Raw genomic sequence first — 12204 nt, forward strand, 5'->3', positions numbered from 1 at the left:
CATAGTTTTCGTTCTGCATTTCGTAATAAAACATGAATAAAATTAAATCAAATGGTCACTACAACTCCGGATGAGTTTGTTTCACTAGAGTGTTACAGAACCACAAATTAAACTTTCCTTTTCACAAAGTAAAATTTTTAACTTACGAAGTAACAAACTATGATTCAAAATAGAAAATTTATTGCAAATAAACTTAAGATGCAGGATTCATGTTTGCCTGCACATGGCTTAACTTTTTTATTAATGCTATCAAAGAACTAGAGAGTCATTTACATTTTAAATTAGCACTGTCGTGTTAGCATTCCTTAAAGGCCAATTATTTGAAAATGGCAGACTGCAATTACATTCTGATGACAGGATACTGACACGAAGATATGAACTGGTACTTCTGCTGTTTTATAATTTCTAGGCACTGTGAAACCACCTGATTAAAAAAAAAGAAAAAAGTATAAGCAAAAAAAAAAAAAAAAAAAAAAAAGTAAAATTTACAAATGTAGCACTCATTCATTTAGTAATGCTTTTGTTCTTGCTTTCTGTAAAACAATGATATTTAAAACGCACATTTGTCAGCTGTACAGTTAGGGAAAATGGATATCAGTGTAATAAAGCCCTGGGGAAGGGAAAACACTAAGGAAGAAATGTCCACAGGATCCCAAAATACACATATTGCAAGGAGAAGCTATAGTGAGAGGAAACTAAACCATTTTAAAGCCACTGTGATGACAGGAGGATTACTTTTGGAACACTGAGAAGCTATTTTACCATAAATTTCCAATAAAAATATATTATGTGATAATCCAATTCAATAGTTACATAGCTATGCKCCTATGATGCCCAGTCCCATGTGAAGAGTTATCAAAACATCCTGCTCATTATGTATCTATTTTCTTAGAAGTCATATTTCTTGGTTTCATGTGGCAATGGTAATGACTGAAAATACAGAACACAACTTCCAGTCTTTAAGAATAACATAATTTTCTAAAAGGATTCTGTTAACTTTTAATCTTATGGCACATAAGCTTAAGCTCCTTTGCCAAAACCTTTTGTATGGCTTGTTGGAAAGTAGGAAAATCCTTACCCCAGCTCTTAATTTCATGGTGAATATTCTACTGTTATTAGAGTACACAGTGGCTTGAAAAAGCCTAAAAAAAAAAAACCCAAACAAACAAACAAACAAAACTTTGCACCTTAAGGATCCAAACAAGCATAAACTCTCAGTTTAGACAGTTAAATGTAGATTCCATGTATTCACAAGAACTGGGAGGATAAGTAGCAAAAAAGTATTGTAAAAAAAAGTTAGACACACAAATATGAACTGCAGTGGGCTGGTGAAAATTACCCGAGTAACAATGACTCATTTTGATTGTCCTGTGTTTCCTTTTCACATACAGTTTCTAAGGAGAGACTCTATGGACTCTAGTACTAGAAAATGCTTCTCAGTGCTCTCCCATTATCAAAGTAAGTTCCCATAACCTCTACAAAACTATTTAGCACCACCATAAATATGTACCATACTTAGAAGGATTAGTTGAAAACAGCATGTATTTGTGATCTTTAAATAAACAAGCTTCACAAGTGCAAAGAACAGTTTAAGTATTGCTAATAAACAATATGATGAGGCAAAACAGAAGAACAAAGAAGGCAATTTGTGGATGTCTGCTAAAAAAAATGAGGAGCACTCCAAGTATAAGAAACAAATTAAAAGCAAGGAGCAATTGCAAAAAGAAACATCCTTAGGAGAAAAAAAATAGGAATAATRTAAGAAGCTAAGAGCCTGAATTTAAAAGAAAGAACAGAGATACGGGTGAGAATGCAAGACAGAAAAATTAAGGTTTAGGATACTGAATCAAATTGGAAAGTCAATTAAGTGGTTTAAGAGGAACTGCCGTAGTGAAGTAACCCAAATGAAAAAGGAATTCAACAGAACTTTTTGGACAGATTAATGTGGAAGTGAAGAGATGACAACCGAAAAGCTAACTGCCAAGGAAATGGAGTGAGAACTGGGAGACCTGGTTCTGGAAATCAGCATGTTGGCTGACCTTGAGCAAACCACAAGCTTACGCATTCACTGCAAGATCTTTTGGAGATCTGAGGATAAAATGTACTATAAAGAATATATAAAGAAACCTTTCTAGTATTTTGAGGTAGAATTACACCATCATCCCAGAGTCTGGCAGAAGAATAAAATGCACTGCTTTCTTCCTCCAGCCTGAAGAAGAGAGAGCATTAAGTAAGTTTAAAAGTACAAACAAAACAAAAAAAAGGTAAAAAAAAATTGGGGATGAAAAAAAAAAGCACGGTCTTCAACTTCAAACAAATGCATGGCACTACTGTTAAAATTAGTTTCAGGCACAGCTAGAGAAGATCAGATCTGATTCCTCTGCATTTCAGTTATTCTGCGATACAGCAGATCCTCTGCACGTGGATCTCCATTATTTTATACATAGCAGAATATTTTGATTACGTAGTTTGGGGCTTTTCGTTTAAGTCAAACATTCATACATCCTTAAGAAGACCCCCACATCATACAAGGCAGAAAACACATGGCATTTTAAAGTATTTTTCAGTAGAGTCAGGTTTGCTTTAGCTGTTTACAATCTGGAATATAAACAGAAGTAGGCACTTTTAACTAATTTAATCTCAGTGTAACTGCAGGGGTTTATTATTTAATGTCCTTACTTTGCTTTTAGATGGTTTAGTTCCGATTCATCTCCTTTACAATCATTGTCCTCAGTTTTTGTGATTGTGAAGAAGTGTCTTGAATCCACAAGAGCAACTCTTGCGTTAGGCCACAAGAACAAGAAGTTTGGACTGAAGGATCTCCCACACTACGAAAAAAAMCACACAGAACAAACTCACTGAATTTAATCACAAGAAATGGCTGTACAATGACACAATCATGTTTGAGACAGAACGTAGCATCGCTGAAGTTATAAAGGACTAATGATACTCATTTATCATTACAGGTACAGAACCGGTATCCGTACCGACCCCATGTGGTAGCAAACACTGCCATCACCATTGCCTTCAATATCAGCATTTTATGATTTCATTGTTCCTTCAAGCATTTACAAGCTTAATTCTGAGCAAGCAAATAGCCCTGTCACACTTACASCAGTGTGAACAGCACATGTAAAAACAGCTGAAGAAGACAAGGTCCCTGACCACTGTGAACAAATCRTATGTGTTGATAAGAAGTAGAAACAATTTCAAAAAACTTGTTTTTTAGAACTAGCTCCAAGCTCTTAGTTGGGGACCAAACTTTTTGTAATCCCGTTTTGCGATGTATTTCTAATTTTAAAAGCAGTTAAAGTAATGGAGTTAAATGTCTGCTATACCAACAGCTGACAGTGTTTTAAAAATGAAAGCATTGTGAAAGCTTAGTAAAGTGTATGAAGACTATTATCAAACACATTAACCTTTATGCTACCCATACCATAATATAACTTTCACTCCCATAACATCCACCAATTACAATGGTTATTTTGGGGACAGCAGCACAAGCAACAGCAGCCATCATAGAGGCCTGGGCTTTTAATCTGTTCGCGTGAGCTTCTGCCTGAAATTAAAATAAAGATTTTAGTTCTCTCTTCTAGATTCCTTCTACTCCCACCAAACTTGCAAAGTGCCTCTAAAACATTTATTTCTTTACAATTCTGTAAATCGTTTCTCCCAAAGTAAGACGGCAGTAGCATAAAATTAACTACCATAATCCACTATGTAAATCAACAAATTAATTATAATCAGTGTGCATATCCCAGCACTGTTCTGCTGTGTTAAGCCTACAGTATAGAGCCACTCTAGTTCTGCTAGACATTACTGAAGCTCAGACACAATGGAATTACACCAGACTTTGTCTTTAAAGCTGGCAACAGTTGGGAAGAACAAAGCTGCAGGAACAGCCTCTGCTTAGAGACTCTAGTGTAGGCTTTACTGTGATGCTCTCTGTAGCCCTGGATAAAACATACTGTACCTCAATGCCTTACTTTTTAGAAAAGGAAAATATCTATTTTCAGTGGCACAGAATGGTATTGCAAGAACTGTCAGGCTTTATTTCAWTGTAAAAAGCTCTAAGAACTCCCAGCTTTCACAAGCTTACATCACAAGCTGGGCACTATCATTTCTGATAAGCCTACAAAACTGATTAAAACTAGAATAAAGTGAGAACGCTAATGGGAAGACTTAAGAATAAAGTAATTATGAGGCTGTTTGGTTTAACCATTAAGAGCAGATTAAGACAATTAATTTTCGTAATAATTACTTATTTTCAAACTAAGGTCTTAGTCAGAACAAGAGCTAGGAACTGCTTCGATAAGCATATTGAACTAGATGCCATACCTGTGCAATGCTTGTTGGCTGCGCTGCGTGTGGAGCCGTATTTTGGAAAAAGAGGATGGGAATGCTCCGCTGACCACAAAGCTGTATGAAATGGCTACCCTTGAGAGAAGCATCGTGAGAAAGCTCTCCATTGCTAGCCACTATCCCCACCAAGTGCCTGCAAGACAGACATGTGAGCACTCTCGTTTTTGAACCCCAGAAGCTATGAAAATGTAGCTCCTAATGATCAAAAGGATGGAAATGTAAGTATCCATACACACAAATCTGTCCTGCTAGAGAAATTTAAAACATAACAGGATGCACTTACACACGCCATTGCGTTCACGGAACCTCACGCATATAACCAACAAGACGTCCCACAGCATCCCTTTATATAAGGCATGGAAATACTAGTATGGACTAACATCCAGAGGTCAGGTAAAGGTACAGATTATCTGCTATTTTACACTGCAAGACAATGTACAACGTGCCAGGATTCTGGTCTCTAATTACTGTAACATGTAATATAACATTTAATCTGCAATGTTTATAGTTTCAACATATGAAGAGGCTTAAAAGAAATAACACATTTTACCATTTTTTTTTAAGACTTGACTGGAATGTTACATGCTTTATGAATGCATTAACAATATAGTCAATTACATCAGGTAATGTGATCAGATGYGAGATAAGATAAGGGGTAAGAAAGCAGCTTTCAATTCAGACTGAGACAGAACACTTTTAAAGATGCAATTTCTTAGTTCTTCAGGAATCTGCTGAGACTCCAATGTTCCAACTGCTAGGTAGCAACTTGAGTGAACAAAAAAAAAATTCAAAGTCATGAAAATCATCCACCTGAAATCAYTCCCTGCCACTATCAGCCTGAGACAATGTGAATTCAGAGCTCAGAGATAACAGAGTAAGGCTTTCTGCTATTTTAAAGTATTTTATTACCAATTCTTGACCCATTCAGAATTCCAAAAATATTGTTACTGGGATACTGTAAAACCTAATAATGATATGAAAGCTTTCTAGACAAGTATGTCTGTATATTTTTATTATGAAGTCTTATAGCCTTACCCTTCCACATGGCCAAATCCTGTTACTAATGTTGTTCCATAATCAGCCTTGAATTCCTGGAATCTGCTTCCATCTATCAGACGGCTCAGAATCTGCAAAGAAACATATTCTTTCTTACAGMAACTGAAATGAAAATAGGATAGTTCTGCTAACGGATAYGCTCTGCTCAAATAGTGAGGAGATCTTATTATGCAATAAGTCAGATTAAATGATCCTAGTGGTCATTTTATGTCTCATTCTACTAAAAAACCCAATATGCATCAAACATGAACATGAATTTGTTTTATTACTAACAAAGCATTTTGAGACAAACTTTGACTCCAAAATTATTTTGAAGCTACAGAGCACAGTTGTTCCAGGGCACAAAAGCCTTATAAAAATCCCAGCATGTGCAGTTATAGTTTRTGTGCATCAAAGAACTTCTCATCAGCTCATGCTTTTTTCAAACACAAATAAAGCAGACTGGAAGGATGAAAGAATACAGTCCACTTACTAATTTTACAGGAAGGGTATAGTTATAASCTCGTGGTGCCAGCCCCAAGAGCTCATCAGAACTATACAGAGGATCATCATACTCTACAACCTCCTCTGGCAGGGGCTCATAATTTAACGTTGAGATAATATTTCGCACACATTCATAGGCTTCCTTTTCCGAAGATGCAAAATGGTCACTACAGCCGCTGACTCTAGAAGAGAAAGTAAAAATAGTTAGTATTAAATTAATGAAATCTATCTTATTATTGAAAAAAAATCAAGCTAAATAAAAACCCTTCATCCACATTGTGAATCTCTGAACTCCCTGAAAACATTGTGCATTTTTGTTCTTGTGCATGGATGAGCTGAAACCACTAAGTAAGTGCAATTTCTGTGCAATCTAAACAAAAACGCACAGTAGTGAGGCATCAAAAACAGCTTCAGTCATATTAATTTATGATAGAATGGCAGTCTCTTTAAGGAGAAAAGCGTGCTGAGTTCTCTTCTACTTTACAGAATCATTTCACTTACTTAGAGTGAAGTCTGGCTCCTCCTAGGTCCTCAGGAGAGACATTTTCTCCTGTAGCAGCTTTTACCAGAGGTGGGCCAGCAAGGAACAGCGTACCAATTTTATCTACAATCACAGTTTCTTCTGCCATGGTTGGAACATAGGCACCTCCAGCTACACAGGATCCACACACTACTGCCACCTAAAGGACACAGAAAAAAGAACGAGTAARATACCGGCAAGAGAATGGAAAAACAAAGCCACTGTATTTATTTCAGGAAYATTCAAAGCCTTGGAAAACTAGGAACTAAAGATACAAATAAGATCATGAACACCACCACTGGTTTTGATACCACACAAGGCTCAGTGAAGTTTACTCTAAAATCACCTGGTGATTTGATGTTTTTTTCATTAAGACCAGTCGGTAAGCACTTAAAGGATCCTTAAGGCTGTAGATAATTATTCTGTTATGTGAGCTACCATTTGAATCTCTCATCCCACACAAACAGAAAAAGTGAGCTTTAAGAAATTTTCTGCATGTTTGTGAGTTGGTCCTAGAATCYGTATTAAAAGGAAACTTTTTCAGAACTCTATTAGTCACATGCACTACACTTACTTGTATTCAAAATGACACTATACCTGAGGGATTTTCATGGCAGACATTATTGCTTCATTGTAGAAAACTCTACCACCATCTGACTTGTCAGGAAACAGCTCTGACTGACAGCACATGGAAAAGACAGTGTCAGTTTCAGCATTAAATACAGAAGCCAGTGCTTCACCTTTGCTTCATTCATTCACAAACCATCGCAATCGATTCTGAGAAGGATACCATTAACAATCACACCTGATAACCTGTCACACGCAACATACTCCACCGTATTTATTCTCTCATATATTGCTCAATCCCACAAAAATATCCATGGCCATCTGTGTCACAAAAACAGGGATAAGTTTCACATTTTTGTGAAACCAATTAACTCTACACAGACAAAGACTGCAAACATGGGGATGGGGAAGCTCATATCCATTCTCTRTCTGTGAAACAACTTCAACAATTTTCCTTTCTTTACTTAGTTCTCTCAAATTCTGTAATTCAGGTAGAAACTTTTTCTGTACGTTTGCTTTTGGTCTGGAGATGGAACAACTCTAGTCTCTACAATGACATGACCTTTGTACAYTGCAAAGTAACCCGTGCAAGCTCTCTTGTTACAGTAAGTCTTCAAAAAATTACATTTTTAAAGGCCATGGATGTTTGTCCATTATTATTACAGACTTCACAACAAAATACAGAGTATTTTTAAATATTCTAAAGTCAAAAATAGAAACTCCAAACAATGTTTTAATTTGTTAAAGACATCAAAGTCTTTCACTGAACTGAAGAATATCCATGTGACTTGCTTGGTCAGCATTTTGTCCCCACATTGACACTGAAGTTTCTAAACTTTGATCAGAAGCTAGATGCAAGTTTAGCCAGGGTGAATGCCAGTGTTAAATATGTTCAAATAATCTCCAAGGCTCTGATTTGTGGGCAAAATTCAACTTAACAGACAATGAGTGACAGCTAGTCAAGATTAAAAAAAAAAGACTGACTTAGTTCTAAAGATTAGTATGATTACGATAAAAATTTTCCTCTGTGAATTTGTTGCTGTATTACCTGTAGTGGTAGGAATGCTCCCCCGCTGTCAACTAGGTACACAGATAAAAGTCTGTTCTGCATGGCTATCTCCTGAGCTCTTAATTGYTTCTTCACTCCAATTGGATAAATAGTTCCTCCTTTTACAGTTGCATCATTTGCCATGAAGACACACCAGACCCCACARATTTTTCCAATTCCTATAAACAGTACCACAGTTATTTATCAGGACTCTCTAGAGAACCACAGAGGCCAAACTATAGCTAGAATTTTCTTTTGGCAACAGTCTGTCAGTAAGACAGAAGACAAGACTTGAAATACAACTTCTTTGCTATTGGTGACAATGTGTAAGAAAAAGAACAATATAATCTGACTTGTAACTCTTGAGATGAATTTACAGAGAAGACTATAAAAATGCTAATAAAAAACTGAAAAATGTAGCAATCTGTGACAAAAGGGACATAAGACTTCATGATTCTATTCTTCCAGCTGCCTTTTAAACTGAAACTGCTCTTCAAAATGCAATGAGGTAAGAGATTAGTCTATAATGTGAAAACCATTACAAAATAAATGTCAYAGATTTTGTGCCACACAGAAACTTGGTCCCCTCTTTCACTCAAYAGACATCAGTATATTTCACATCCCATTCTGAACTTGTTAAAACACAGGTTGTTAACTGGTAAGTAGAATAAATTACTAAATCTAGAAGAAAGGAAAGAACTTTTTTTCTTTAAAAGTTTTTCCTAGATTCCCCAAAACAGATTATGGAAGAATACCACAACCAGTGTCTGAACTGTTCTGGTCTGGTAATTATTACTGAAAAGAGATGATGTTCACTTTTCCTAGGAAAAGGCATTATTGAGATACTAAAATATTCCATAAACTTGATTAGATGTACAATCACCTTAGCAATGAGCAAGACTGGTTACTATATGAAGGTGTGCAGCATGTAGACTGCAACTCATGTACACTGCCTGCAATCAGATACTCTAAATACACAGAGCTATCCCACTGCAGGATGGTGAAAAAAGACTTTTTTGATACTACCATGAGTAACCAGCTAAGCACTTTAGTCAGTCCTCAAAGGATACCAGCAAATYCGTGCACCTGGACAGCTCCTCTCAGACTACCTTAAGGACCTTATCAGTTCAAACCCTTCTTCCCTCAGCCTGCGGCACCAACATGGGCAAATACCTTCAAAACAATACCCTCCACACATACCTGTCTTTAGATCTAATATGAATCATAGTTAAAGATATGAACAATTAAATAAAATTCATGAATTTCCTATTACATCTAGTATTAAATTCGCCAGCAATTACCAGTAACGCATCCAGCAGCAGGGACATCACCATATGGCATACTAAGGCCTGCAAGAGGAGACAGCTCAAGAAAAGACTCATCATCAAGAAGCATTTTTAGGCGTTCACGAACAAATAGCTTCTTGTTTCTCTGGGTATGGCGCATGATGGCATTTTCTCCTCCTCCTTTACTGACCCTCTCTAGCAATTCCGAATATCTAATTTAAAAAATAAAGCTTCAATTAATGAAAATAAGACTTACTTACAAATTACCTTTTTGCAGATTTAACACAGTACTTAAATGCATTGTAGTTTTCACATCAGTAGTACAGTAATGAAAATAAAGTCATATTTTTGGATTACTGTTTCTGAAAGGAACTGGTTAACTACAGTTAACTATTGTGTAAACAAAAAGCAGCGGTACGTTACTTAAAGCAAGTATTTTATTTTTGTTATTCAAAAGTTACATTTCTGAGCCTAATAAAGGCAAAGAAGAGCCAAACAATATATTCTGTCTGTAGCTTTTGTTCATCGCTAGTAGACACTATTAGGTCAATCATCCTCCCCTAGGAGTTTCCTATATAAACCCAACAATATATACTATTTTACAATATGTGATCATTTTTAATCTCTGTTGGCAACCCAATCAGTGGAGTATTGAGAACAGGCAGGCTGACCACCAAAGCAGAAGACCTGACTTTGAGGGATATTGCARATTTATGGGCTAGAGCTGTCACTGTAGGGCAAATCAAATAAAGCTATCGTAATTCGTAAGTCCTAATTCAGTGTGCACATTTACCTCTATGTTCCAACCACTCTAGGGAAGAATCCAGTCAATGGTTTCCTCCTTGGGTCTCCCTCAGCAAGCGCTGRACAGTTTATCTGACAGCTCTAAAGAATGTTCAACACCATGGCAAAAGYAGTGAATAGTGCAGTGTCAGTATAATGTTACTGACTGCGTGACAAAAAGGGCAAATGGTGAACTGAATAAACTGTAAACAAATGTGGTCCTGGAAATAATTTTGATTTTAATATACCAGGTTGTTCATTTATTTTAAGTATGTGTTTTTTTTTTTACCAAGATGCATCATCCTTACCTAAAATTATTGTCTGACATARTAACTTACAAACTACTCTGCACATAATTCCATTATCTGTTTTGTGGCTTTCTGCAGATTACAGAGGTTGAAAAACCTCAGGAGAAAAAGCTAAGGATTTTTAATAATGCTGCAATGCTACCACAGGAGGGCACAGTGTGTTTTCCACAGCTTTGCTTCCAGATCATGTATCTTTTCTCTGAACAAAGGCCTCTGAGTGCTTGCCATCTGCTCCTTAAGGACAAATACATAAAATACATTTTTCTGCTTTTGTCAGTGAATCACAACAAATTGCAGTAACTGTCACCTACTCTTTCAGGAGAGATTTGGAAATGTGTGAGTCACCATTTACGTCTTTGCATTTAAAATTAGGCATAACGCATTTTTTTATGAAGGTCTAAAAAAAAAAAAAAAATCTTCACAATATATGTAATGTCACATGGTAATATTTTAAATGCAGTCTGCACCTAAGTTTAGGCATTTTGGCCAACAATTATGCACCTGTTTTGGTGGACTGAAATTTTTTAAGCGCTGATCYTTGTAAAGTATTCTCTGCAGAGATGATGTCCAGGAAAAGAGCAGAAAGGAGCTGCTATTTTAAACTTCAAAGTGGTTAGAAAAAAAATACTCCAATTTTTTTTAAATTTTTTTTAAAATAGTGATTTCTCCTAAGTTAATAATTCTTAAAAGTGCCTATAAGTAATGCCGATATCATCTTAAAAATATCAACATTATAAAAACATTACAAAAACAGTTTTTACCTTTGAATAACAGCCTCACTGTTCCTTAAATTTTCTTCAAACACATGTTGATACACAATTGGGATATGTCCATCTAAAACAGGGTAAGTTTTTGTATACCGTCYGTATTTTGCTTTATTACTTACTAAACAACGGGGAAGCACATTGCATGTCCTTTTTGTAACTTGACAGAACTGATTCCGTAGTATCTGCGCTGTTTTTTTGTCTTTACACAAGTCCTTATACTTTCTTTGTAATACATGATGTAAAATCGGGGTTCTTGAAAACAGCAAAGATGTGGAGCTAGGGGAGAACTTGCAAAGAGAGCACAAAGTGATACTGTTCCACATGGCCCTAGGAATGAAAGAGTGGAAAACCAGCATTTACTTCCAAAACTCAAGTCAGATTCCCTAGACTGAAAAGGCAGAAATTAACAGKCAGAGTAAGCAACGCGCCAGTCCGGGCAAAGGCCAAACCCCCAAAGTCTACACTTATTTCCACTTTAATGCACCTTGCCATGTTCTTAGAACAAAAGAGAAATCAATCGCTATGTTAGAATTAAGCACTAGTCATTAACAGCAAAGCCTGCAGCTGCAGGCACCGAGGACTGCCGCTGATCAGGCCACACGGGCAACCGCCATTTGCACCGCAGCTGCTTCCACGGCGCTCCCGGTAAGCCGGAGCCCGGGCGCGAGCGGGCCCGCAACAGGCACGGCCAGGTACGGCCGGACCGGAGCCGGAGCCAGGCCGCGGCCGCGCCAGCGGGCCGATTCCCGCGACGGCCGCCCCTGTGCCCCCTCCCTCCCCTCCGCAGCAAGGCTTTGCCTTCGGCCTTGTTACACTTCGCACCCAGCCCGGGAAGCTCCGGCCGGGCAAACGCGCACGGTCACAAGGTGCCTTTCAAGAGGGCCAGCGGCGCCCCCGACCTCCCCCCGCCCCCGGCCCGCGCTGCCGAGGCGCCGCCTCAGGCGGCAGCGGCCTGGGCGGGGCGGCGCCTCGCGGCCCCTCAGCGACCGTTAGGACCGTTAGGACCGCGAGGGCCGTTGGCGCC

The 12204-nt window shown here is 37.7% G+C and overlaps 1 protein-coding gene across 5 annotated transcripts in view; it reads right to left on the reverse strand.

The window, feature by feature from the left end:
- Window positions 1-163: 163 nt before the first annotated feature.
- Window positions 164-12204, reverse strand: part of LOC146595115 (methylcrotonoyl-CoA carboxylase beta chain, mitochondrial-like) — a 12481-nt gene continuing 440 nt past the window's right edge. The window contains exons 1-13 of one of the 5 annotated variants that reach the window (XM_085306364.1): window positions 12003-12189; window positions 11175-11507; window positions 9338-9534; window positions 8037-8215; window positions 7019-7099; window positions 6403-6581; window positions 5891-6083; window positions 5398-5489; window positions 4339-4495; window positions 3437-3559; window positions 2680-2828; window positions 2128-2209; window positions 164-424 (exon numbers count right to left, since the gene is read on the reverse strand). In XM_085306364.1, coding sequence (XP_085162490.1) covers window positions 341-424; window positions 2128-2209; window positions 2680-2828; window positions 3437-3559; window positions 4339-4495; window positions 5398-5489; window positions 5891-6083; window positions 6403-6581; window positions 7019-7099; window positions 8037-8215; window positions 9338-9534; window positions 11175-11503 — 1845 coding nt within the window. In that variant the 5' untranslated portion in view covers window positions 11504-11507; window positions 12003-12189 and the 3' untranslated portion in view covers window positions 164-340. Of the gene's footprint in view, window positions 425-1078; window positions 1143-2127; window positions 2210-2679; window positions 2829-3436; window positions 3560-4338; window positions 4496-5397; window positions 5490-5890; window positions 6084-6402; window positions 6582-7018; window positions 7100-8036; window positions 8216-9337; window positions 9535-11174; window positions 11792-12002; window positions 12190-12204 lie in introns of those variants that run through there. The other 4 variants (XM_085306366.1, XM_085306365.1, XM_085306363.1 and 1 more) reach the window with 4 other exon arrangements.

The sequence above is a fragment of the Rhea americana genome, unplaced genomic scaffold (genome assembly GCF_003343005.1).
Source record: "Rhea americana isolate MKP2758 unplaced genomic scaffold, rheAme1 scaffold_239, whole genome shotgun sequence".
Lineage (NCBI taxonomy): Eukaryota > Metazoa > Chordata > Aves > Rheiformes > Rheidae > Rhea > Rhea americana.